The sequence below is a fragment of the Eptesicus fuscus genome, chromosome 6 (assembly GCF_027574615.1).
Source record: "Eptesicus fuscus isolate TK198812 chromosome 6, DD_ASM_mEF_20220401, whole genome shotgun sequence".
In the NCBI taxonomy this organism is placed as follows: Eukaryota; Metazoa; Chordata; class Mammalia; order Chiroptera; family Vespertilionidae; genus Eptesicus; species Eptesicus fuscus.
Window position 1 is genome coordinate 17,414,143 of NC_072478.1, and position 26,592 is coordinate 17,440,734.

The 26,592-nt window shown below is 51.6% G+C and overlaps 3 protein-coding genes across 4 annotated transcripts; all 3 read left to right on the forward strand.

The window, feature by feature from the left end:
- The first annotated feature begins 379 nt into the window (after nt 1–379).
- On the forward strand, nt 380–3,233 carry LOC129149388 (bone marrow stromal antigen 2-like). The gene is made up of 5 exons (XM_054717289.1): nt 380–693; nt 1,694–1,769; nt 2,021–2,312; nt 2,582–2,715; nt 2,940–3,233. Exons 1-4 carry the CDS (start codon nt 391–393, stop codon nt 2,694–2,696), a joined length of 786 nt encoding a protein of 261 aa, XP_054573264.1. The 5' UTR covers nt 380–390; the 3' UTR covers nt 2,697–2,715; nt 2,940–3,233.
- An 8,952-nt stretch (nt 3,234–12,185) lies between these two features.
- Nucleotides 12,186–14,816, forward strand: LOC129149271 (bone marrow stromal antigen 2-like). 2 transcript variants are annotated; one of them, XM_054716823.1, is made up of 5 exons: nt 12,186–12,557; nt 13,586–13,661; nt 13,926–14,007; nt 14,267–14,418; nt 14,639–14,710. In XM_054716823.1, the coding sequence occupies exons 1-4, from the start codon at nt 12,255–12,257 to the stop codon at nt 14,397–14,399; spliced, it is 594 nt and encodes a 197-aa protein (XP_054572798.1). In that variant the 5' UTR covers nt 12,186–12,254; the 3' UTR covers nt 14,400–14,418; nt 14,639–14,710. The 2 variants fall into 2 exon arrangements, with proteins under 2 accessions (XP_054572798.1, XP_054572799.1); XM_054716824.1 differs by lacking the exon at nt 14,267–14,418 and having other exon boundaries at nt 14,639–14,816.
- A 6,763-nt stretch (nt 14,817–21,579) lies between these two features.
- Nucleotides 21,580–24,621, forward strand: CCDC194 (coiled-coil domain containing 194). Its single transcript, XM_028134408.1, has 4 exons — nt 21,580–21,909; nt 23,488–23,584; nt 23,951–24,083; nt 24,465–24,621. The coding sequence occupies exons 1-4, from the start codon at nt 21,580–21,582 to the stop codon at nt 24,619–24,621; spliced, it is 717 nt and encodes a 238-aa protein (XP_027990209.1).
- The last annotated feature ends 1,971 nt before the right edge of the window (nt 24,622–26,592 follow it).

Sequence of the window (26,592 nt, forward strand, 5' to 3'; positions counted from 1 at the left end):
GGACTGGACCAATCATGGCTCTGCCTCTTCAGGTCACAGTCCACAGGCACACAAGGCTGGCATGCCCTAGGCTTCCCGTCACTGCCACTGTCCCCTTCAGGAACCCAGGAGAAGGGCAGGGCCTTACGATGGGGTGTCCTCTCCCACAGGAGCTCATGGGCCAGCAGCCAGCCCAGAAGGGCCAAGCCAGTAATGTAGCAGCAACAACAATGCACCTCATTTCAGGGAAATGAAAGTGAAAGCTAAACTGTCCTCTTCCTGCAGATGTCCAGTTTTGGAAGTTTTCATTGGTCAGCATAGATCCTATGCTAATAAGGGGGCAGCTCCAGCAAGTAGAAAGTTCTAGGATTCTTTTCAGACTCCCTCCCAGGCTCCCCAGCATCTCTCAGGATGGCACCCACTTCTTGCCGCTACTTCCCTTTGCCCACGGATGAGTTCTCAAAGAAGCTGGGGGACCGCAAGCTGCCAGGGCGGGTGTGGATTGTGGGGATCCTGCTGGGCCTACTGGTGGTAGGTCTGCCTGTGGCAGTAATCATTTTGGCTGTCAAGGCCAATAGCCCAGCTTGCAAGGATGGCCTCCGAGCTGAGCAGGAGTGTCGAAAGATCACCCACCTCCTGGAGCAGGAGCTGACCCAGGCCCAGGACGTCTTGCGGGGGACTGAGGCCCAAGCCGCCATTTGCAACCAGACTGTGGTAAGTGACTGCCCCTCCTAGAGAGGCCCTTTGCTTGGGAGGGCTCCCAGGGTCCAGGTGCTTGGAGACCCCCAGGGTCTAGGTGGAGATCCAGATAGACCTTGAAACTGCCCCTAGGCCCCTCCATGGGGAGCCTGAATTTCCCCACCAGGGTTTGGGGAGCTCTAAACTCCTTCTGGGGTGCCAGTGTGGGACCCCAGAGCACCCAAAAAGGGGCCTCAGTATCCCCAGTCACATGTGGATGAATCTGCAAACTCCAGGACACTGGTCTAGGGCAGCTGGGAACTCCCCCTGGGCACAGTCGTAGGGAGGCAGAAATCCCCTCTGGGTTTGGGATGGGGACCCCACCAGACTCTGAAGAAGGCAGGGGGCTTTCTTTTTATTTTTATTTTTTATTTATTGATTTTAGAGAGAGGAAGGGAGAGAGTGAGAGCAACATTGATTTGTTGTTCCACTTATTGATGCATTCATTGGTTGATTCTCAGTATGTGCCCTGACCAGGGATTGAGCCCACAACCTTGTCATATTGGGATGACGATCTTACCAACTGAGCTACTCGGCCAGGGCAAGGCAGGGGCTGTTACTTCCACTGCAACCCTAAGAGGCAGCATTTTAACTGGGGTCTTGATATGGGGTCCTTGAAACTCCCACTGGACATCTAACTTGGGTTCAGAAATCTCATGTGTTCTGGGCTTGAGGGGACTCTAACTCTTCTCGGACAATAGCCCAGAAGATCTGAAAATCTCTCCTAGGCTTTGGGCCAAGAGAGCCTCCAAATTCCTGGGGGGAGGGGCTTGAAACTCCCATTTTGAGCATCACACCCTGGGAGGGTGAGAGGCTGTGGCCATTCTTCAGGGTGGAGACAGGTTCAGAGAGGGTTGGAAGGAATCCTGAAAGGTTTTGGGCCTGGGGAGGGGGTCAGGGCCCAGACACAGCAGCCAACCTCACCAGGGATAAGAGCCCCAGTTTCCAACACCCTTACTCTTCCATGGCATCCCAGGAGACCCTGAAGATTTCCCTGGAAGAGGAGAAGGCTGGGGGCCACAAGCAACAGGAGCTGGTGCAGAAGCTTCAAGGTGAGAAAAACACGGGCCTAGTTCCAGTAAGGGAGTTTGCAGGAGCAGATCGGGTATTAAAGAGGAGGGAGGGGGAGGGCCTCAGGATTGGGGTCCGGTGAGAGGGACAGGACCCAATCCAGTGGAAGCAGGAAGGGGTGGGCATACCAGACTTCCTAGGTGCACTCGCTCAAATGAGGGTGGGCTAGAGGCTGGGTCCTGTCACTAGATGGGGCCAGTTGAGGGTGCTGACACACTCTGTCCCTCCTAAGAGGAGATCAAGACATTGAATCAGGAGCTGCAGGAGAAATCCTCGGAGCTGCAGAAGAAATCTGCAGAGCTGCAGAAGAAATCCGCGGAGCTGCAGAAGAAATCCGGGGATCTGGTGAAGAAATCTGGGGAGCTGCAGGAGAAATCCACGGAGCTGGAGAAGAAATCCGCAGAGCTGCAGAAGAAATCCGCGGAGCTGGAGAAGAAATCCTGGGAGCTGGAGAAGAAATCCACGGAGCTCCAGGAGAAATCCGAGGAGCTGCAGGAGAAATCCTGGGAGCTGGAGCAACTAAGGTCAGGACACCCACCCACCCCAGGCCACCCCCCTTCCTCCTTCCAACACCAAGACCTAGGATCCCATTGGCTCCGAAAATTCCCATTGCCCTGGGGACAAAGTTGGAGTCCCAGCCTTGGCCCTCCAGTCACCCAACTCTGGGTGGCAACCAGCCCCTCTCCTGCCCAGTGACTTGGTGAGGAAGGAGAGGAGACGTGGAGGGGCTTTGAGCCCAGCACCAGTGGAGCCAGACCTGGCAGCCTGCTGAGTTGTCTCATCTCCACCTCAGGCAAGAGAATGAAGCCTTGGTCTCTGCCAAGTGCCCCCCCAACTCCGGGATCAGCCTCCATCTCTCCATGGCCCCTGTGCTCCTGACCCTGAGCCTCCAGGCCCTGCTGGCCTGAGTTCCCAGGAAGCCTGCAGGTGAGGAGTGGGGCTGGAGAGGCATGGGAGGAGCTAGGGACAGTCAGGGCCTGGGCTGGTGGCCTGCCTGGGGGAGGAGGGCTGGGCGCTGAGGAGTAGGGTCTTTGGGAGGAAGAGGGAGGAATCTCAGTGAAGAGCTGTTGGGGCAGAAATAGAACAGTGGGGACCAGCTATGTCATCCTATTAATCGTGTCTGCTAACCGTCACTGCTCTCTTCTGATCAGGCAAAGCCATTCTAACCTGGCTGAGAGTTGTACGCCCAGGGACATGAGGATTAACTGCAGAATGCAGTCCAAGCAGAACCAATTTGGCTCAGTGGATAGAGCAACTGACTGTAGACTGAAAGGTCCCAGGTTCAATTCCGGTCAAGGGCATGTACCTTGGTTGTGGACACAAACCCAGTGGGAGGTGTGCAGGAGGCAGCTGATCGATGTTTCTCTCTCATCGATGTTTCTAACTCTCTCTCCCTCTCCCTCTCTGTAAAAAATCAATTAAAAAAATAAGAAAAAATAATGCAGTCTCCTTTTCTGAGCGTTTCCTATCATCTTGGAAAGATAACAACCTGGACCAGAGGCGATCTTTCCCATTCAGCCGGCACTATTATAATAAATTTTCACACACCATTCAACCCTGTCTCTGCTTAATAATTTACTCAAGGAGTGACAGGCACCCAGACCCATCTGTTGTCCGTCTCAGAGGGAAGGGTCCAGGCAGGAGTGGGGTGAGGCTCATGGAGGGGTTGGGGTGAGTTCTGTCACCTCAATCCCGCCCTGACTCGGCCTTCTTGTCTCTTAGGCCACCACCTGGACTCGCCTGTTTCCCTCTGGGTTTCCCTGACCTGGCCAGTCCTGAGGGACAACACTGTTGTGGGCAGGGGATGGTTGGGGGGAGGCTGGGGCCACATGGCAGGGGGTGGTTCATGGGGCAGCCTTAGAGGTGGGGAAGCATCAAAGTTGGCCCAAAGCTGCCCCCCCCCCCAAGCCAGGCTGGTCATGAAGTGGGAAGGGGGTAACTGTTCTTTGCTGTCATGGTTTCTGGAAGGTAACTTTTTCCAGGGTCTCTGGGTTCCACACAATAAGCATCCCCTTTTGGGGGAATGAACTTACTCTATAGTTCCTCAAGGATCACTGTGTCAGTCCCAAGCATATGGAACCCCTTGATGTCTACACCCAGCCTTCCTTGCTCCAGAACGTTCCCAGAAACCCACAGGGTTTGGTCAAGTACCACCCCACTGCCTACCCAGCCCTCTTTTCCGATAGATTCATCCTAAAGGACTGTCCACCCTTTCCCCCACCCCCATCAGTGCCTCCTCAGTGCTCAGCATTCTAGTCTTATCTCCTCACTGTCTCCTGAGGCTCCTGTTCCCCATCCCTTTCCATGGAAACGGGGGTTGTGAGAAGGACACCTTGTCTGGGTTCCCCGTCCCCTCCCATGGAAAGTGCAGGGCTGGCCCCGGTGGGTGTGGCTCAGTTGGTTGTGCATCTTCCCAAGCACCAAAAGGTGGCCAGTTCAATTCCTGGTCAAGGCTCATGCCCGGGTTGCAGGCTCCTGCCCGGGTAGGGGGCATGCAGGATCCAGCCAATCAATGTTTTGCTGTCACGTCGATGTTTCTATCTCTCTCTCCCTTCCCATCTTCCTCTCTCTCTAAAAATCAGTTAATCCCTGGCTGGGTAGCTCAGTTGGTTGGAGTGTCCTCGAGGTATGCCAAGGTCACAGTTCAATCCTCAGTAAGGGCACAGACAAGAATCAACCAATGAGTGCATAAAGAAGTGAGACAACCAAATGATGTTTCTCTCCCTCACTCCCTTTCTCTCTAAAATCAATCAATCACTAAAAAGAAAAATCAATTAAAAAAATAAAGGCAGAAAGTGTGGGGCAGGGATTCAGACCTGGATCCTCAGACACACCCAGGCCAGGCATTTGTCTCAATGTACCTCCCTCCTCCATCCCCCAAATTCTTATTCATCCTACAGAACCCCACTTCCAGGGAGTCTGCTTCTCCAAAGTGGAGGGCCACCATCCTGATGGACCCTTCACCCACTCTCTTAGGTCCGCACATGCCCCTAATTCCTTCCTGTCTGTTATCTTAGTTTCTCCAACTTCTTCTGGAATCCCGAATATTGTCCATGAAACTTCCTGTGCATGGCACTGGCGTAAGGACCCTTGTGTCTGCCCAAATTTCTGCACTGCCCTCAGGTCCTGCAGTCCCCAATGAGGTGGTCAATAGATCCCCCTCTATGGCTCCTGCTGTCCACCCAGGGACCCCCAAACACCTTCCCTGCCACAGGCTCCCCTGGCCCTTTTGTTCCCTCCCCTCCCCTACTCACAACTACCCACCTCCCAGACCATGTCTCTGTGCATGGACTTTGTCAATTTCCTTCCTGCCTCACTCTAGAGGGGAAGCCTGGGACTTGGTTGGAAAGTTTGTAAGGAGGATATTTCAGAAAAGGGATATGTGCTGATGGCAGCCAACCCTGTTTATCCCAATTCTGACTTAGGGGAGTGCCTGAGGCAGTGCCCCTAATTATTCCTTGACCTTTCCAAACAAGTGTGTGCACCTGCAGACCCCCAGGTGTTTACCTGAATGTTTATGCTTTATCTTTAGGTGTCCTTGCTTAAAGGACACAGCAAACACATGTGTCCTCCCAAGATTACTTACCCTATTGATTGTATCCAAATTACAAACTTTATCTCAAACTGCTGTGACAATAAACTCCTGAAGAGGCAGGCGATTGAGGCTGTCTGGTTCCTTAGCCAGTCAGTCCCTTAGCCCTCTCTTTCACAGCAAACCTTGTGTTGCAGTAATCATTTATCCAACCGTCAGGGTCTGCTGGTCAGCCGCGGCAAGGTGGTGCCCCATGTGAGGACGAAAGAATGCAAGGAGACATAGCGGAAACCTCGAAAAGGAAGAGGAATGAAATGAAAGTAACTGCGCAGTAAGATATTGGAGTTCACTTGGGATTTCCAAGTTCAAGGGTATGCTTTTCAGCTAAGGTTTCACAATGGGACAGAAGTTGTCCGTAAAACAACGACAATATATAACAGTGCTTAAACAGTTGTGAAAGGTGAATGGTGCCTCAGTTTCCAAGAAACACTTAAAGGGCCTTTTGCAGACTGTCATAACTTATAATCCTTGGTTCCCTGATGCTGAAACATTAGACCTTGATCTCTGGGAGCAAGAAGGTAGGAATTTAAAGAGAAATCAGGCCCAGGGAAAACAAGTGCCTTTGTCATCTTTAATTACATGGGCTCTTGTTTGAGCTGCACTATGCCCACTTCATATTGAGGATCAAAAGCCTACAGAACACCAGGAGGATTTATCACCGCCCCACCTCCTGAAGAAAAGCCTGTAGAGCAGGCGTCCTCAAACTACGGCCCGCGGGCCACATGCGGGTGTTTTTGCCGTTTTGTTTTTTTACTTCAAAATAAGATATGTGCAGTGTGCATAGGAATTTGTTCATAGTTTTCTTTTAAGCTATAGTCCGGCCCTCCAACGGTCTGAGGGACAGTGAACTGGCCCCCTGTTTAAAAAGTTTGAGGACCCCTGCTGTAGAGTCTGTAATATACCTAAGGCCCCCGATCCCCGCCTCATGTGTGGGAAGGCTAATCAACTAGATCCTTGGTTTGGGATCAGGTGTCAGGCAAGCTACAAGGAGAGCTTTTGGCTTGCGCAGTTATGGAAGATCAGCAAGGTAATGGGATGCATGAGCCACTCTCCTTTAATACCTTTAAAGAAATAAAGAAAAGTGTTAGAGAAAATGGGGCTAACAGTCCATTTACAAAAGAACGCCTTAATGCCTTGTCTGAAAATTACCATATCACGCCATAAGACTGGCAGATTTTGGCTAAAACGGCTTTAGACACCAGTCAGTATCTATTATGGAGAGCAGGATATGATGAGATCTGTGAACAGCAGGCTAACCAAAACAATCTAGCGGGCGCCGGTCACGTTATGGCCCCAATGCTGCAGGGGCAGGGACCATACGTTAATGTACAACAGCAATTGAATCTGCACCCTCAAGTATTTACCCAACCTCTCTGTGCACAGCTGGCCTGAGAGCGTATTCTGGAAGGCCGAATTCAGCAAGGCTCATTGGTTAATGTTCACCAGGAATCTTATATTTACTTTGTAAATCGCCTTACCCAATCCATTCGCCGGCAGATCAGTTGTAGTCAGGCTGCGGATATTCTCTTGTTGCAGCTGGCCTATAAGAACGCCAACATTGATTGTCAAAAGGCTATGCAGCCCATCAGGGGCGTTTATCAGGGCTTGTCTGCTAGTAGGAAAACCTACCAGACTCAAATGTTGGCCATGGCTCTCCAGGCAGAGAATAAAAGCAAAACAGATTCCAAATGCTATCAATGTGGGATACTGGGACATTTTAAAAAGGATTGCAAAGCTAAGATAGCAACCTCCCATTCTGAGAATTCTCACCCCCGTCTACTGTCCCCGTTGCCATAAGGGGCATCATTGGGCCAACCAATGCAAATCAAAATTTGGCAAACATGGCAATTCTCTACCACCACTGCAGGGAAACGCCCAGTGGGGCCAGTGCCAGGCCCCGCAACAAACCGGGGCACAGATGGCCTTCCCAGGGCAGATGGGAAATCACTGTCTACTCCCTCCGAGCAGCTACCACTGGGAGTGCAGGACTGGACTTACTCCAACAGAATTGATTCTACAGGAAGGGGACGACCCTAAAAGGGTCCCTATGGGGACTTGGGGGCCACGGCCACTGGGCGTGGTAGGCATTATTTTGGGAAGCTCCAGCCTTAACTCAAAAGAAGTCACTGTAATACCAGAGTCGTTGACAGTGAATCCCAGGGAGAAATCTAGGTGCTCATGACATGCAAGGGGTTGCATATTTTCCCCTCACAAACTAAGATCCTGCAACCCTTGTTACTACCATATTGGGTCCAGAACGCTCTAGGGAAGGAGAGAAATCTAGGGGGGTTGGTAGTACTGGAGAGCGAGGGGTGTATTGGAATCAGTCCCAAGAGAACAGCCCCTCCTCACGATTGAAATCCAAGGGGAAAGATTCACCAGATTCCTAGCTCCTGGGGCCGATTGCACTGTACTTAGTCATCTCGATTGGCCTTCGTCATGGCCCACAGTGAAGCAAGGTAAGAAGATAGTGGGAATAGGAGAAGTTTCCCAGACATCACAATGTTCTCGGCCTATACACTGTAAAGGGCCAGGTGGGCAAAATGGCTGCATGCAGCCCCTAACTTACAGATTCCAGTCAATTTGTGGGGACGTGATCTCCTTTCACAGTGGGGTTAACATTATAGACGCCTTTTTAGGAGTGGCCACTGTGGTTTTACCTCCCCTACCCTTGACTTGGTTAAGCCAAACCCCTATTTAGGTACAGCAGTGGCCTTAAAGGGAGAAAAGTTACAACAAGCCCATTTATTAGTAAAAAGAACAATTGGATTTTGTACACATAGACCATTCCAACAGCCCCTGGAATTCCCTATTATCATAATCCCCCCCAAAATCTAACAAATGGCGGCTCTTACACGATTCAAGGGCCATTCAAGCCCATATTCAACCCATGGGTACTCTCCCACCTGGACGTCCATCTCCGGCCGTGATCCCACAAGACCGGCCCATTAGTGTCATGTATTTGAAGGATTGCTTCTATAGCATCCCGTTAGCGCTCCAAGATCGGGAGAAATTTACATTTTCTCTCCCTTTGATTAACAGTGAAGAGCCCGCCCAGAGATATTGCTGGAAAGTCCTCCCACAGGGAATGCTGACCAGCCCAACTCTGTGCCAGCACCACGTACATACGTCAGGCACTTATGCCAACCGGGCGGCAGATTCTTGCTGGAAAGTGTTCATCACGTGGATGACACTCCTCACAGCCCCAGGTAAGGACCTGTTATCGCGTATGTCCTCTTTGGGGCAAAGGAAACTGCCTCGAGAGGCCTTTTAGTCGCCCCTGCGAAGGTACAGATGACAAATCCATGGAATTATCTAGGCTATGTCTTCACTGAAAGAACCATCAGACCACAAAAGGTTACCTTTGACCACAGGGAACGAAAAACCCAAAATGACTTACAAAAGTTTCTAGGAGATAGAAATTGGATACCACCAGCGCTAGGTATTCCCACAGCGAACTTATAAAACCTGTTTAACATCCTAAAAGGGGATCCAGCCTTAAATTCCCCTGGATAGCTGTCACCAGAAGGGATAAAACAGCCAAAATGCAGAGACAAAGAAACAAGTCACAAATGAAAGAAGTGGATGAAAGCAAAATGCTGGATATAGAGTTCAAAACCACAGTTATAAGGTTACTCAAGAATCTTCTAGAAACCTCTGAGAAATTTAGTGAGACCCTCAAGGCTATGAAAAAGGACCAATCAGAAATTAAGCATACACTGACTGAAATAAAGAATAATATACAGAGATCCAACAGCAGGCTAGAGGATCCGAAGAATCAAGTCAAAGATTTGAAATATGAAGAAGCAAAAAACACCCAACCAGAAATGCAAAAAGAAAAAATAATCCAAAAATATGAAGATAGTGTAAGAAGCCTCTGGGACAACTTCAAGCATACCAACATCCGAATTATGGGGGTGCCAGAAGAAGAGAGAGAGCAAGATATTGAAAACCTATTTGAAGAAATAATGACAGAAAACTTCCCCCACCTGGTGAAAGAAATAGACTTACAAGTCCAGGAATCACCGAGGACCCCAAACAGGAGGAATCCAAACAGGACCACACCAAGAGGCATCATAATTAAAATGCCAAGGGCAAAAGACAAAGAGAGAATCTTAAAAGCAGCAAGAAAAAAACAGTTACCGTATTTTCCGGCATATAAGATGACTTTTTAACCCAGGAAAATCTTATACGCTCAGTCGTCTTATATGCCGGAAAATACGGTAGTTACCTACAAGGGAGTACCCCTACCACCATCAGCTGATTTCTCAACAGAAACTATGCAGGCCAGGAGGGAGTGGCAAGAAATATAAAAAGTGATGAATAGCAAGAACCTACAACCAAGATTACTCTGCCCAGCAAAGCTATCATTCAGAATTGAAGGTCAGATAAAGAGCTTCACAGACAAGAAAAAGCTAAAGTAGTTCATCACCACCAACCAGTATTATATGAAATGCTGAAAGGTAGTCTTTAAGAAAAGGAAGAAGAAGAAATGATAAAGATAAAAAATTATGAACAACTAAGTGACAACAAACACATATCTATCAGCAAGTGAACCTAAAAATAAAATGTATAAAAAACCTGATGAACAGAACAGATTGGTGAATGTCATAGAATCAGGGGCATGGAAAGGGAGCACACTGACAATTCTCTGGGGGAAGGGGTTGTAAGGGGTGCGGGAAGAGATTGGACAAAGAGCTTACACCTATGGACCAGGTCATTGGCGGGGTGGGGAAGGCCTGGAGTGGGGTGGGAACCAGGTGCAGGGGGAGCTATGGCGGGAGGGGGGAAGAGGAACATCTGTAATAATAGGAACAATAAGATTTTTTTAAAAATAAGCTAGGTTGTAGCCCTAGCCGGTTTGGCTCTGTGGATAGTGCACTGGTCTGCGGATTGATGGGTCCCAGGTTTGATTCCAGTCAAGGGCACATGCCCCTGTTGTGGGCTTGACCCCCAGTAGTGGACGTGCAGGAGGCAGCCAATCAGTGATTCTCATTCATCATTGATGTTTCTATCTCTCTTTCCCTCTCCCTTCCTCTCTGAAATCAATGAAAAGATATTTAAAAATAGAAGCTAGGTGTGAGTATATTCTCTTATCACAAACATTCCCTGAATCTGGGGCAACCCTGTTGGCTGGGGTTGTTGTTCCTGTTGAGGGGAGCAGAGTGTACCACCCCAAATATGCCTTTGGAGATACTGCCTGTTTTAAGCTGTTACTTTTAAGAAACAAAGGCCTGAGGAAGAACCCTGTCCTTCTCCCTAACTGCCTGAAAGGGAGTTAGAAGAGGACCTGCTCCAGGAGGGGGAGCTCATCACAGGCCTCTGTGGTTTAACGTGAACGAGGTGGGAAGGACAGAGAGGACACGAGCAAGGCCCTTTGGATCCAAGTCCCATGTTACAGATGGCCCAGCAGACATCGCTGCTCCCAGTCCATGGACATGGAGCTCCCCCTCTCTTTAGCTCTGGATGGCACCTAGGCCTCCAGTGCCCCGTCTGCCCTGGGGGTTCCCATGGCACAATATAAATGTGTAATGAAGCTGTCATGTGTAATAACATGTCATGTGCAACCAAGCTGGCTGTTTGTGCCTGTTACCCTGTCTGGTGTTAATTGGATTAGGAGTCTAGCCAGAACAACTAAAAGGTGGAAGGAAAATGTGTTTTTCACCCTCACACTGTGCTTTGTTTTTCCTGGTATTAAGGGGTCCACTGGCATGGGGGCATCATCAACTTCCTGATCAAAGATCACAACACCCGCCTCTTCCCTCTCATCACTTCCCCTGAGATTCCACCCCCTCCCTGCCAATCAGACGTAGTCACAAGTGCTTGGACCTTAACCTGAGCGAAGCCCAGAAGAATGGTGGCATAACCGATTTACAGGGAAACCCACAGCTTTCTGTTTGCAGGGCCAGGACTAGTGCTAGGGGAGGAAGGCACTTGCCTTGGTTGCAAAATGTAGGGGGGCACGAAAATGTTACTGTTATCTTCACCCCCATTTTACAGGCCGTGGGAACGGAGGCAGAGGGGACATTGCTTGCCCAGAGTCCACAGGGAGGCAGGGTGCTCACACACAGCCTTGGCCTCTGACCGCAGTGCTGGTCCCGCGTTGGCCCTATAGTGTGAAGGCTAGCACAGCGCGGCTCAGATAGGTCCGCCTTACCCAGGGCTGTGTCCTGGCACCTGGGGTCCTGGTCTGGGAGAGAGGCGCCTGCTCATGGGATGCAAAGCTCCTTGGGGACTCTTCAGCACGAGCACCCCAATCCTGGTCATGTGGCTGCTGAGTGGCTTTAAGCGGTCGATGCAGGAGGATATTCCTCCTCCGACACCCTCCATGGCCCCTCGGGTCCCCTGAGACAGCAGCAGGGATGCTGAGTGAGATCCTGCTGGGTCACTACGGAGAGTGATACCAACGCCAGCCTCTTGGGTGAGTCCCCGGCCCTGCCCACTCCCACCCCACTCACCTCTCAGCCTCAGTTTCCCCACCTGGGCACTGGACCAATCATGGCTCTGCCTCTTCAGGTCACAGTCCACAGACACACAAGGCTGGCATGCCCTAGGCTTCCCATCACTGCCACTGTCCCCTTCAGGAGCCCAGGAGAAGGGCAGGGCCTTACGATGGGGTGTCCTCTCCCACAGGAGCTCATGGGCCAGCAGCCAGCCCAGAAGGGCCAAGCCAGTAATGTAGCAGCAACAACAATGCACCTCATTTCAGGGAAATGAAAGTGAAAGCTAAACTGTCCTCTTCCTGCAGATGTCCAGTTTTGGAAGTTTTTATTGGTCAGCATAGATCCTATGCTAATAAGGGGGCAGCTCCAGCAAGTAGAAAGTTCCAGCTTTCTTTCCGAACTCCCTCTCAGGCTCCCCTGAATCCCTCTGGATGGCACCCACTTTTTACTGCCACCCTCCTGTGGCCATGGATGAGTACCCCAAGAAGCTGGGGGACCGCAAGCTGCCAGGGCGGGTGTGGATTGTGGGGATCCTGCGGGGCCTACTGGTGGTAGGTCTGCCTGTGGCAGTAATCATTTTGGCTGTCAAGGCCAATAGCCCAGCTTGCAAGGATGGCCTCCGAGCTGAGCAGGAGTGTCGAAAGATCACCCACCTCCTGGAGCAGGAGCTGACCCAGACCCAGGACGTCTTGCGGGGGACTGAGGCCCAAGCCGCCATTTGCAACCAGACTGTGGTAAGTGACTGCACCTCCTAGAGAGGCCCTGTGCTTGGGAGGGCTCCCAGGGTCTAGGTGTTTGGGGACCCCCAGGGTCTAGGTGGAGATCCAGATAGACCTTGAAACTGCCCCTAAGCCCCTCCATGGGGAGCCTGAATTTCCCCACCAGGATTTGGGGAGCTCTAAACTCCTTTTGGGGTGCCAGTGTGGGACCCCAGAGCACCCAATAAGAGGTCTCAGTATCCCCAGTCACATGTGGATGAATCTCCAAACTCCAGGACACTGGTCTAGGGCAGCTGGGAACTCCCCCTGGGCACAGTCAGAGGGGGGCAGAAATCCCCTCTAGGTTTGGGATGGGGACCCCATCAGACTCTGAAGAAGGCAGGGGGCTCTTTCTTTCTTTCTTCTTTCTTTTCTTTTTTTTTTTTTTTTAGTTTTTATTTATTGATTTTAGAGAGAAGAAGGGAGAGAGCGAGAGCAACATTGATTTGTTGTTCCACTTATTGATGCATTCATTGGTTGATTCTCAGTATGTGCCCTGACAGGGATTGAGCCCACAACCTTGTCATATTGGGATGACGATCTTACCAACTGAGCTACCCGGCCAGGGCAAGGCAGGGGCTGTTACTTCCACTGCATCCCTAAGAGGCAGCATTTTAACTGGGGTCTTGACATGGGGTCCTTGAAACTCCCACTGGACAACTAACTTGGGTTCAGAAATCCCATGTGTTCTGGGCTTGAGGGGACTCTAACTCTTCTTGGACAATAGCCCAGAAGATCTGAAAATCTCTCTAGGCTTTGGGCCAAGAGAGCCTCCAAATGCCTAGCGGGGAGGGGCTTGAAACTCCCATTTTGAGGACCACACCCTGGGAAGGTGGGAGGCTGTGGCCATTCTTCAGGGTGGAGACAGGTTCAGAGAGGGTTGGAAGGAATCCTGAAAGGGGTTTGGGCCTGGGGTCAGGGGGCAGGGCCCAGACACAGCAGCCAACCCCACCAGGGATAAGAGCCCCAGTTTCCAGCACCCTTACTCTTCCATGGCATCCCAGGAGACCCTGAAGATTTCCCTGGAAGAGGAGAAGGCTGGGGGCCACAAGCAACAGGAGCTGGTGCAGAAGCTTCAAGGTGAGAAAAACACAGGCCCTGCTCCAGTAAGGGAGTTTGCAGGAGCAGGTCAGGTGTGAAGAGGAGGGAGGGGGAGGGCCTCGGGATTGGGGTCTGGTGAGAGGGACAGGACCCAATCCAGTGGAAGCAGGAAGGGGCGGACTTGCCAGACTTCCAAGGTGCACTTGCTCAAATGAGGGCGGGCTAGAGGCGGGGTCCTGTCCGGAGGTGGAGCCAGTTGAGGGGCATGGCTATGGTGCCCACACACTCTCTGTCCCTCCTTAGAGGACATCAAGTCATTGAATCAGTCGCTGCAGGAGAAATCCGTGGAGCTGCAGAAGAAATCCGAGGAGCTGGAGCAACTAAGGTCAGGACATCCGCCCACCCCAGGACACCCCCCTTCCTCCTTCCTACCCCAAGACCTAGGATCCCCTTGGCTCTGAAAATTCCCATTGCCCTGGGGACAAAGTTGGAGTCCCAGCCTTGGCCCTCCAGTCACCCAACTCTGGGTGGCAACTGGCCCCTGTCCTGCCCAGTGACTTGGTGAGGAAGGAGAGGGGTTTTGAGCCCAGCACCAGTGGAGCCAGACCTGGCAGCCTGCTGAGTTGTCCCCATCTCCACCTCAGAAAAGAGAATGATGCCTTGGTCTCCGGCAAGGGCCCCACCAATGCCAAGGGCTCCTCTAACTCCGGGATCAGCCTCGGTCTCTCCGTGGTCCCTGTGCTCCTGACCCTGATCCTCCAGGCCCTGCTGGCCTGAGTTCCCAGGAAGCCTGCCGGTGAGGAGAGGGGCTGGAGAGGGATGGGAGGAGCTAGGGACAGTCAGGGCCTGGGGTGGAGGCCTGCCTGGGGTAGGAGGGCTGGGCGCTGAGGAGAAGGTCTTTGGGAGGAAGAGGCAGGAATCTCAGTGAGGAGCTGTTGGGGCAGAAATAGAACAGAGACCAGCTATGTCATCCTACTAATCGTGTCTGCTAACCATGACTGTTCTCTTCTGATCAGGCAAAGCCATTCTAACCTGGCTGAGAGTTGTACGCCCTGGGCCATGGGGATTAACTGCAGAATGCAGTCCACACTCCTTTTCTGAGTCTCCTATCATCTTGGAAAGATAACAACCTGTCCCAGAGGTGCTCTCTCCCACTCGGCCGGCATTATTATAATAAATCTTAATAGCATTCAACTCCGTCTCTGGCTAATAATTGACTCAAGGAGTGACAGGCACCCAGACCCATCTGTTGTCGGTCTCAGAGGGAAGGGTCCAGGCAGGAGTGGGGTGAGGCTCATGGAGGGGTTGGGGCCACCTCCTGGACTCGCCTGTTTGCCTCTGGGTTTCCCTGGCCTGGCCAGTCCTGAGGGACAACACTGTTGTGGGGATGGGACAGATGGGGGGAGGCTGGGGGCCAGGTGGCAGGGGGTGGTTCATGGGGCAGCCTTAGAGGTGGGGAAGCATCAAAGTTGGCCCAAGGCTGCCCCCACCCCCACCTCCAAGCCCGGCAGGTCATGAAGAGGGAGGGGGCATCTGTTCTTTGCTGTCATGGTTTCTGGAAGGTAACTTTTTCTGGGGTCTCTGGGTTCCACAAAATAAGCATCCCCTTTTGGGGGAACGAACTTACTCTGTAGTTCCTGGAGGATCACTGTGTCAGTCCCAAGCATCTGGGACCCCTTGATGTCTACACCCAGCCTTCCTTGCTCCAGAATGTTCCCAGAAACCCACAGGGTTTGGTCAGGTACCACCCAACCACTGCCTACCCAGCCCTCTTTTCCGATAGATTCATCCTAATGGACTGTCCACCCTTCCCCCACCCCCATCAGTGCCTCCTCAGTGCTCAGCATTCTAGCCTTATCTCCTCACACTCTCCTGAGGCTCCTGTTCCCCATCCCTTTCCATGGAAACGGGGGTTGTGAGGAGAAGGACACCTTGTCTGGGTTCCCCGTCCCCTCGCATGGAAAGTGCAGGGCTGGCCCCGGTGGGTGTGGCTCAGTTGGTTGTGCATCTTCCCAAGCACCAAAAGGTGGCCAGTTCAATTCCTGGTCAAGGCTCACGCCCGGGTTGCTGGCTCCTTCCCGGCTAGGGGGCATGCAGGATCCAGCCAATCAATGTTTTGCTCTCACATCGATGTTTCTCTCTCCCTTCCCCTCTTCTCTCTCTCTCTAAAAATTAGTTAAGCCCTGGCTGGGTAGCGCAGTTGGTTGGAGTGTCCTTGAGGTATGCCAAGGTCACAGTTCAATCCTCAGTAAGGGCACAGACAAGAATCAATCAATGAGTGCATAAAGAAGTGAGACAACCAAATGATGTGTCTCTCCCTCACTCCCTCTCTCTCTAAAATCAATCAATCAATATAAAGAATTTCACGTCCAGCGTGGTTCAGGGTTCAGGTTCAGGGTTCGGATCCTGGAGGAGGCCACACACAAATGAAAGAGACTAGAAAATATATTAATTTGGCAATATTGGGGGCCAGGCGGGAGCCCACCTCTAGTGGGAGGACTACACACCTCTCTGGCTTTGTTATCCCTTTTATTAAGACTTTGGGATCCACCCATAGAGGTAGGCAATTCCAATCATAGCCAATCAGCAAGGATTTACATAAGATTGACAGGTGGAAGTTGCTTCAGCTACCAATGTCTCAATCAGAGGACAATGGGCGGCTTCCGACAAAGAATAATCAATTAAAAAAAAATAAAGGCAGAAAGTGTGGGGCTGGGATTCAGACCTGAATCTGCAGACACACCCAGGCCAGGCATTTGTCGCCCGGTACCTCCCTCCTCCATCCCCCAAATTCTTATTCATCCTGCAGAACCCCACTTCCAGGGAGTCTGCTTCTCCAAAGTGGAGGGCCACCATCCTGATGGACCCTTCACCCACTCTCTTGGATCCTCACGTGCCCCCTCAATTCCTTCCTGTCTGTTATCTTACTTCCTCCATCTTCTACTGAGATCCTGACTATTGTTCATGAAACTTCCTGTGCATGACACTGGGGTCAGGACCCTTGTGTCTGCCCAAATTCTGCACTGCCCTCAGGTCCTGCAGTCCCCAATGAGGTGGTCAATAGATCCCCCTCTATGGCTCCTGCTGTCCACCCAGGGACCCCCAAACACCTTCCCTGCCACACGCTCCCCTGGCCTTTTTGTCCCCTCCCCTCCCCTGCTCACAACTCCCCACCTCCCAGACCATGTCTCTGTGCATGGACTTTGTCAATTTCCTTCCTGCCTCACTCTGACATTCTAGGGCAGGATTTCTCCACCTCTGCTCTGTCCACATCTGAGCTGGAGTGAGTGCTTTCTGTGGTGGGGCTGCCCTGAATGGGTAGGAGGTCACGGTATCCCTGGCCTCCACCCACTAGGTGCCAGACCCTCCTACCCCCAGGTTGTGACAAGAGCTGCCTTGAGATATTATCAGTGTCCCCTGGGGGTCAGAATCATATTCTGTGAGAACCTCTGCTCTAGAGGGCTAAACTGGGGCACCCCTCCCCCTTCTGTATACCCAGCCTGCAGGAGGGCTCAGGGGGAGCTCATGAAGCCCGCCTGAGTCATTTCACTCCCACCAACCTCACCTAACAAATGAGGAAACGGGTCCAGAGAAGTTTCTGGACTTGCTCAGGGTTCTCAGCTGCTCAGGTGATTGAACCCTTGACTTCTGCGTGTTCCCTTATTTCCACGGGGCCATATGACCTCATCACTTCCCCCCTCCTCCCCTCCTCCTCTCCCACTCCCAGCTGGGCTACCAGAATGTTGCAAAAACAAAACAAAACAGTGTTGCCAGCCCCAAAGCCCAAGGAGATGAATTTGACCTGTTCAATGTCTCCTCACAAACCCCGACACAATGGCCCAATTATAAACTTTTCTCCTTCCTAAAAGTGCCCCACTTCCCCTGCTGGCTGTGGCCATCTGAGCCAGGGGTTGAGAAGTCAGGACTCACGCCTGCAGGTCTGTAGGGGTTCCAAGTCCCACAGGAATCCGGCAGTGACCAGCAGCTGCTGTGTGTTCCTGGCCTGAGACTTGGCCTCTCTGGGCTCTGATTTCTTCATGGGGAATAAAAGGGAGGGGGGGGTGCAGGGGTGGGGAGTCAGGACACTGAGATTCTAGTTCACAGTGTTTTCTCAGCTCACATTTCCTGCCCAACCACTGTGTGCCAGGCCCCAGGCTGGGGCAATGGGAACCAGGCAGATGTGAGCTTTGCTTTTAGGGGTTCGTCCAGTCTGATGGGGGAGGCAGCTGGGAACCAGTCAAACTCCACATTAAAGTACAGCAGAGCTGAGAGATCATCAAAAGGAACCTGAAGCTATTGGGGAGGGGGGAGTTCTAGAGGAGAACATACACCAATGAATGAAGGAGGAGGGATAGAGGTCACAGAGGGAGATAAGGGCCCTCTGGCACAGGGAACAGCCATGCAAAGGCCCTGGGGTAGGAAGGTGCTTGCCAGAAGAGCACTGAGGAGGGCTGGTGTGTGCCGAGGAGAAGAAAAGGACATGAAAGGGGCACCAGAGGGCTTGCAGAGGAAGGAGGAGGAGGAGGGAGAAGAGGGTAACGGTTTAGGAAGGGGTGAAGGGTAAAGGGTGGGGCAAACTGGGAGGCAAAGAAAGAGGGGGAGTAGGGAGGAAGAGGAAGAGGAGATAAAAATGGAGGAAGAGCCCCAGCCAGTTTGGCTCAGTGGATAGAGCGTCAGCCTGGACTGAAGTTTCCCGGGTTTGATTCCAGTCAGAGGAACATGCCCGAGTTGCAGGCTTTATCCCCAGTGTGGAGTGTGCAGGAGGCAGCTGATCAATGATTCTCTCTCATCATTGATGTTTCTATCTCCCTCTCCCTCTTCCTCTTCCTCTCTGAAATCAATTTTTAAAAAATGTTTTTTTTTTAATAGAGGAAGACCTGCCCTAGCCAGTTTGGATAGAAAGTAGGCTGGTGAGCTGAAGGGTCCTGGGTTCAATTTCAGTCAAGGGCACATGCCCGGGTTGAGTGCTCCATCGCCAGTGGAGGGGGCGGTGGGGCATGCTCTCATCATTGATGTTTCTATCTCACTCTTCCTCTTTCTTCCTCTCTGAAATCAATGAAATAAATTTTTAAATCAATGGAAAAATATCCTCGACTGAGGATTAACAGAAAGTAAAAAATAAAAATGGGGAGAAACCAAGATGGCAGCATAGGTAAACACCTAAACTGATGCCTCACACAACAATTTCAAAACTACAACTAAAAGACAAAACAGACATCATCCAGAACCACAGGAAGGCTGGCTAAGTGGAAATTCTGCAACTAGAAGGAAAGAGAAAAGCACACTGAGACTCACAGGAGCTGCGGAAGGCAGAGGTACGGAGGCGCGCGCGCGGAGAGGGCTGGCAACTGAATACACGGCTGGGTTTCTCAAGCGGAAACGAGACAAAAGATCCTGACTCCTCTGAACTCCAGTTCCGGGTGAGACTCTGGGGACCCAGACTCATTTGGGGAGGAACTGGACTGTCTGGTAGTGGGCGAAACTCGAGGGCGGCTTTCTCTCAGAGGTGCTTGCAGCGATTATTGTGGGACACTGAGACCCGGGGCCTCTTAGGGCAGGGCTGACGGGAAACCAATGCTGTTGGCTCTTCCCTGAGACTCCGCCCCATCCAAGCTGAGCGCAGAGGCTTTTGCAAGTCTTCTCTCATAAGGGTGTCTCCAGCACAGAAGTTCTCCCAGCGTAGACACAGCTGATCCTCACAGCCAATTGGCCTGGAGGTCAATTCCTCCCAGTGATACCAAAAACAACCAAGGCTTAACTACAACAAGACTGTGCACACAGCCCACAAAGGGGTGCACCAAGAGTGTCCACCTCAGGTAAGTGGGGAGGCTGAGCCACTGGGCCATATAGGACACCTAGCACACAAAGCCACTCTATCAACTCAGGGAAGCAGTTAAAATGCGGAGACAAAGAAACAGGTCACAAATGAAAGAAATGGAGGAAAGCAAATGACTGGATATAGAGTTCAAAACCACAGTTATAAGGTTTTTCAAGAATTTTCTAGAAAAGGCCGATAAATTTAGTGAGACCCTCGAGGATATGAAAAAGGACCAACTAGAAATTAAGCATACACTGACTGAAATAAAAAATAATATACAGAGACCCAACAGCAGACTAGAGGATCGCAAGAATCAAGTCATGGATTTGAAATACAAAGCAGCAAAAAACACCCAACAGGAAAAAAAATAATAATCCAAAAATATGAAGGCAGTGTAAGGAGCCTCTGGGACAACTGCAAGCGTACCAATATCCGAATTATGGGGGTGCCAGAAGAAGAGAGAGAGCAAGATACTGAAAATCTATTTGAAGAAATAATGACCGAAAACTTCCCCCACCTGGTGAAAGAAATAGACTTACAAGTCCAGGAAGCACAGAGAACCCCAAACAAAAGGAATCCAAAGAGGCCCACACCAAGACACATCATAATTAAAATGCCAAGAGCAAAAGACAAAGAGAGAATATTAAAAGCAGCAAGAGAAAAACAGTTAGTTACCTACAAGGGAGCACCCATACGATTGTCAGCTGATTTCTCAACAGAAACTATGCAGGCCAGACAGGTGTGGCAAGAAATATTCAAAGTGATGAATAGCAAGAACCTATAACCAAGATTACTCTACCCAGCAAAGCTATCATTCAGAATTAAAGGTCAGATAAAGAGCTTCACAGATAAGAAAAAGCTAAAGGAATTCATCACCACCAAACCAGTATTATATGAAATGCTGAAAGGTATTCTCTAAGAAGAGGAAGAAGAATAAAAAGGTAAATATAAAAACTATGAACAACAAATACATGTCTACAACAAGTGAATCTAAAAATCAAGTGAATAAAAAATCTGATGAAGAGAATAAACTGGTGAATATAATAGAATCAGGGGCATAGAAAGGGAGTGGACTGCCGAAACCGGTTTGGCTCAGTGGATAGAGCGTCAGCCTGCGGACTGAAAGGTCCCCGGTTCGATTCCGGTCAAGGGCATGTACCTTGGTTGCGGGCACATCCCTAGTAGGGGGTGTGCAAGAGGCAGCTGATCAATGTTTCTCTCTCATTGATGTTTCTAACTCTCTATCCCTCTCTCTTCCTCTCTGTAAAAAATCAATAAAATATATTTTTTAAAAAAAAAGAAAGAAAGGGAGTGGACTGACAATTCTCTGCGGGGGAAAGGGTGTGGGGGGTGCGGGAAGAGACTGGACAAAAATCATACACCTATGGATGAGGACAGTGGGGGGGCGGGGTAAGGGCAGAGGGTGGGGTGGGAACTGGGTGGAGGGGAGCTATGGCGGGGGGAAAGGAGGAACAATTGTAAAAATCTGAACAGTAAAGATTTATTTTTAAAAATGAAAAAAAATAAAAATAAAAATGGAGGAAGGCCAGGAGGAGTTGAAGGTAGGAGGGTGGAGGAGGAGGAGATTTGATTCTGAGAGGGGCTTTGTGAACTGGCCTGGATCTGATGCACGTTGTAAGATCGCCCCCTGGCGACCCAGTGGAGAATAAGCAGGGCGATGTGGTCCGTCCACCCTCGCAGCTATCTTCCCTCTGACCCTCAGAGTTGGTCAAAGAACGTATGACAGCCTGACCCAGGCCGACCTCAGTCAGTCAAGTAGCCTTTAGTCTTACAGCCTCAGTTTCTTCTTGAACAGAATGGGGACAATATGCCCCTGGCACATTGCCAAGGACCCCCTCTGCCTGGATGTGCCCAAGTGATGATCACTAAGCCCTAAGGACCTCCTGCCATCCCCACTTCACAGAGGGGCAAACTGAAGCTCAGAGAAGAGCACTCAGAGGCAGAGGCAGGACTGGAATGCAGGACCCCAGGCCTGGCCTGGCTCCTGGTGAGGACCAACCCCTCCCAAGGGATTTGGGAAACACGCCCTGGCTGGGCGGACCCGTGGGTGTCCCTGGCATCCTAAGGTGCCAATTAAATGCTCGTGGCCGTCTCCAGGCCTGAGCTGTGGACAGCAGCATGGCCGAGCCTGGGCCGGAGCCGGGGTACGCTTGGCGAGTGCTCGCCCTGTGCGGGGCTGCTGTGTTCCTGGCTGCGGCTGCAGCCGGGGCAGCCCTTCTGGCCTGGAATCTGGCTGCCGCCGCCTCCAGGGGCTCTCACTGCCCAGAGCTGGAGCTGGGAGTCAACGCCACGGTGCCGCCCGGGGACCCCACGCTGGAGGTCCAGGAGCTGCAGCGCCAGCTGGCAGAGGCTGCCCAACGCGAGGAGGCTCTGGCCAGGCAGCTGGACCAGGCCAAGGCTGTCCATCGGGAGCTGGAGGAGGCTCTAAGGGCCTGTGAGAGCCGCCAGGTAGGTGGGCAGTGTTGGGGGCTGGGGCATCCAGAATGTGGTGGGGGGTCTGCATACACACAGGAATGTGCCTTGGTTTCCCCTTGTGCCTTGGTTTCCCCAATTCTTTTGTTGTTGTTGTTAATCCTCACCCAAGGATCTTTTTCCATTGATTTTTAGGGAGAGTGGAAGAGAGAGGGAAAGACAGAGAGAAACACCCATGTGAGAGAAACACCTCGATTGGTTGCCTCCTGCAAGAGCCCCGACCAGGGCCCAGGCCGGGGAGGAGCCTGCAACCCTTGCCCGGAATCGAACCCTGGACCCTTTGGTCTGCAGGCTGATCCTCTATCCACTGGGCCAAACCGCCTAGGGCAGTTTCCCCCAATTCTTTTTTTAAAGATTTTTTACTGATTTTTAAAGAGAGAGGAAGGGAGAGAGAAACATTGTGTGAGAGCCCAACATGGGCTGTCTCCTGCATGCCCCCTATCGGAGATTGAGCCCCCAGCCTGGGCATGTGCCCTGACCAGAAATCAAACCAGCAACCCCTCGGTGCACAGGAGGACGCCCACCCCGCTGAACCACACTGGCCAAGGCATTTCCCCAATTCTTCCCTGAGAATGAGAATAACACCATAATCCCAGCTCCTCCCATGTCAGTCATCCTTTGTTACACCTGCTGATCCAGACGGCCCCACTGTCCTCTGCTATTTGCCAGAGAAACAGTGGTGGATAGAGAAGCCCCAGAGCCCTAAGCCCACCTGGGGAGACCTGTTTTACCCTTTCCCCCAAGTGCCCACTCAACAACCCCCCCCCCCCCCGAGCCAGTGTCCCAGCCCTATTTTGGGAAAAGGACATTCACGTCACCTGTAATTTGGAGGCTAAAGTTAGCTTCTTGGAGGAGGTACCAGCCAGGTCCTCCCTTTTTCTCTGGCCGCCTCCTTCACACTTTCTTAACCTTTCCCAACCCTAGGCCTCACAAGAACCACACCCATCCTCAAAGTCCCAACGATTCACGTTTATTAACTACTGTGTGCCTCAGTGTACCGGGCCCAGCAGAGGTTGGGCTGTGTGTGAATTTTAAAATTCAAAACAGACCCCTTGCCCCCTTCCTGCCTACCTAAGGGGAGGGTGTGGCACAGCCAACGCTAAGAGCAGCCTGCCCTTGGTTCAAATTCTGACTTTGCCTCCCAATGGAAGACTGGAAGGCGCTCGAAGGCCAAGCTAGTTGCTTTGCAGAATGTCTCCGAGAGGTGACAAACTACCCACAAATGCGGTCACTGCCAACAACCAAATGGGCTGGTGTTGGTTTTAACCCCCAGTTGGCAAGTCTAGATGTAGCTGGGATGGGAACCACAGTCTGACTGCAGAGCCAAACCCTTTCCACATCCCCATGGCTTGGGGGGCCGTGGACGTAGGGGTTAACCTCACTCCAGGCAGGCAGCTGTCACCTCGCGGTATTCCAGACTACAGGACCCCAAAGGACATGCCAACAAAGCTCAGGGAACATCAGGGTCGTCTCAGTCTCCCCTAGAAAGAGCAGGGCCAGTTCACTCCTTCTGCCCTCCCAGGATTCCCCCCTCACGTCCCCTCCACTCTGCAGAGCCGGCTTCAGACCCAACTGAAGACACTGAAGACTGAGATGGACGAGGCCAAGGCCCAGGGGACTCAGATGGGCGCCGAGAACGGGGCGCTGACAGGTGTGTTGGGGCGAAGGGGTGCTGAGCAGGGCTAGAGGTGGGAGGAGCCTAGATTCCTAGTTACGAGCACAGCTGGAAACATAATGCAAACAACATGCAGATGAATGCGAAAACTTATGAAAGAAATGCACATAACATGCAGCGGTCACAAAAAACGCAAATGCAGCAAAATATGTAATCGACTTCCAAAAGCAACGCAAACCTATGAAAACTTCAAGTGGCACGTAAAGGCCATGTAAACAGCACACAAACTTAATTCAATTAAAGCAAAGCACGCAAATCATAGGCAGACTATGAACTCCGCCGCCGGCACGCGCCGGGTCGGGAGCCCGTTGTCCCGCCTGACCGCGCCCGCTGCGCCCGCAGAAGCCCTGGCGCGATGGGAGGCAGCGGCCACCGAGGCCTCGCGGCTGCTGGAGGAGGAGCAGCGGCGCGCACGCGCAGCCGAGGCCGAGGGCGGAGCCTGCGCGGCCCGGGAGGCGGCTCTGCGCGAGCGCGTGTGAGTGACAGGAGGGGGGCGGGGCCTTGGGAGAACCCGAGTGGGGGCCCTGCAGTTGGAACCTGGGGTGGGGAGCGGGGTGGGCACGTAGAGAGAGGGACTCCCCAGGTTGGGGCCGGCACGCTGGAGGCCTGGGTTCTTTGGGTCGGACGCATATGGGGGGCCCTGGGAAGGTGATGGGAGGGTGCCCCAAAAAGAAGTATCGAGGGAGGGGCCGGGGATCTGGAGCCGAGCTTCGGGGGAGGGGTCCCGGGCGTGGCCGGGGTGGAGAAAGGATTAGGACCCTCAGGGTTGGGGTTCCCAGGAAAGGAGGAAGAGTGCTGGGGGGCCCCTGGGGGCCGGGGTCCACGTTCTCACCGGCCCCTCCTCCTCCCCCGGCAGTAAAGCCCTGGAAGCCGAGATGGACCCCCAGCGAAGACTGCCGCACCCCCGGCCCCGCTCGGGGTCCCGACACCGGCCCAGCCCCCGCCCCCGCTCGCGCTCCCGCCCCACCCCCTCTGGGGGCTGCCGGCGGCCGGCGCGGCGCACCCACGGGTGAGTCAGCCCCGAGCGGGACGCGGGCTCCAGCCCGGAGGACGGACACTGCACGGTCCTGGGGCGCACGCTTCGCGGTGCCCGCGCTGGATGAGGTGCCCAGTCCATATCCATCAACGCTCAGCTTTAGACCAGCCGCTCGGAACGGAAACAAAGGAGACGCCTCCTCTCTCCCCGCCCATCTTGAGCTTATTCCACAGACAGGGAACAGGTTCATTGAAACGCCCAGTGCGACATTGCTGACCTGGGACTGGAGTCCCCTCTGAGGGTAGTGTTCCCTCATCCCACAGACATGGGGACTTAGGACCCAGGCCTGGCTTGGGAGTGGCCTGAATGGGTCACTTCTGCTCCCTGGGCCTCGGTGTGCTTTGTGACAGGAGGGATTGGAATCATGTGTGGAGAGGGGGCTTCTCTGTGACACCAGGAGCTGACAAAGGTAGCACAACAGGAAAACGGCAGGCCCCTCTTCCTGTGGGATGGTACGAAACTCCCGAACGATATTTCAGCAAAGAAAACCGAGTTACACTTTTTAAAATATGTCACATCAGAGGTGGCTTATACCTGAGGTGCAGGGATGGCTCACTATTCCGAAGTTTGTCAATAAAATTCACCATACTAATGGATCACATGAGGAAAGTTCTGAAAGGGCCATCAAATTCAGGGACAAGGTAAAGAGAAGCACTGTCAAGTGTTTAATAGTGTTTTGGCGGTACTGACCATGCAATGAGACAAGAAAAACAGAGATATAAATATTAGACAAGAGAAAGAGAACGAACATATAAGTTGAATCATATGAAAGTATTGTTTATATAAGGTCAAAAATAATTGAAATAACAATTTTATGTGGTGCAATTTCATATTATTTTTTGGATTTTACCTTTATATTTGACATAACATAAGACTTACAGAAAAACTGGAAGATGAGTACAAATTACGCGGGGCACTCTTTACCCAGATTCCACAGATGTTAACTTTGACCAGCTTTGCTGTCTTCCTCCTCCTCCTCCCCCTCCTCCTCCTCCTCCTCCTCCCCCTCCTCCTCTTCTTCTTCTTCCTCCCTCCCTCCCTCCCTTCCTCCCTCCCTCCCTTTCTACCTTTCTGAAAAACTTGGAGAAATGATGTCTCTTTACCCATAAATATTTGAGTTTGCGTTTCCTAAAAACAAAGACATTCTCTCACATAATCGTGGTACAATTATGAAAATCAGGAAATGGACATTAATAAAAAACTGTTATCTAATCTGCAAGCCTCAAACAGATTTTGCCAACTGTTCTGATAATGTCCTTTATAACAAAAGAGTATTTTGGCTCACACACTATTTGTCAAGTTGCTGTCATCTGCTTTACTCTGGAACTTTCCTCAGTGTGTCTTTGCCTTTCATACTATTGCATTTTTAAAAAGCCCAGGCCAGTCATTCTGTGGAGTCTGAGTTTGAGTTTGTGTGATGTTTCCTTATAATTTCTGGTTGGCATTTTTGGCAGGAATACATCAGAAACAATTAAACCTAATAATATTACCTGCTGGTGGTATGGTTTTATATATAGAAGACCCAAAAGAATGAACTGAACTTTCCTATGTCTCAACAACTAGCTAGAAAATCGTTTGGAAGAAAAGAAAGACTCATTCAGATAGTTGTTGTTTTTCATACCCAGGAATCATTTCTATTTTATGTAAGGGGCTCTTAGAAATTAAGCAAAAAAAAATGATAACCTACAGAAAAATGACAAAGAACATGAACAGTCAGTTCACGGAAACATGCCAACAAAGCACCCAGCCTCCTCACTCCTAGAAAAGAAATGCAAATGGAAACAACAACGTGGTACCACTTTCCACCAACTAGTTTGGCAAAGATAAAAACAAAAATAGGTTAAAAGTTTGCAAATACACTGTGTTGGCTCTGCTGTGGGGAAACAAGCAATCCCACGCAGCACAGGTGGAACTGCTCATGGCAGTTTCCTAGACTCTCAACATTAAA

What these genes read in the sequence shown, in the direction of transcription:
- LOC129149388 (XM_054717289.1), top strand. Translation starts at nt 391, where the DNA reads ATGGCACCCACTTCTTGCCGCTACTTCCCTTTGCCCACGGATGAGTTC. An exon ending in CCATTTGCAACCAGACTGTG is followed by an intron (nt 694 to 1,693) that starts GTAAGTGACTGC and finishes ATGGCATCCCAG; the next exon opens with GAGACCCTGAAGATTTCCCT. An exon ending in TGGGAGCTGGAGCAACTAAG is followed by an intron (nt 2,313 to 2,581) that starts GTCAGGACACCC and finishes TCTCCACCTCAG; the next exon opens with GCAAGAGAATGAAGCCTTGG.
- LOC129149271 (XM_054716823.1), top strand. Translation starts at nt 12,255, where the DNA reads ATGGCACCCACTTTTTACTGCCACCCTCCTGTGGCCATGGATGAGTAC. An exon ending in CCATTTGCAACCAGACTGTG is followed by an intron (nt 12,558 to 13,585) that starts GTAAGTGACTGC and finishes ATGGCATCCCAG; the next exon opens with GAGACCCTGAAGATTTCCCT. An exon ending in GCTGGTGCAGAAGCTTCAAG is followed by an intron (nt 13,662 to 13,925) that starts GTGAGAAAAACA and finishes GTCCCTCCTTAG; the next exon opens with AGGACATCAAGTCATTGAAT.
- CCDC194 (XM_028134408.1), top strand. Translation starts at nt 21,580, where the DNA reads ATGGCCGAGCCTGGGCCGGAGCCGGGGTACGCTTGGCGAGTGCTCGCC. An exon ending in GGGCCTGTGAGAGCCGCCAG is followed by an intron (nt 21,910 to 23,487) that starts GTAGGTGGGCAG and finishes TCCACTCTGCAG; the next exon opens with AGCCGGCTTCAGACCCAACT. An exon ending in CGAGAACGGGGCGCTGACAG is followed by an intron (nt 23,585 to 23,950) that starts GTGTGTTGGGGC and finishes CTGCGCCCGCAG; the next exon opens with AAGCCCTGGCGCGATGGGAG.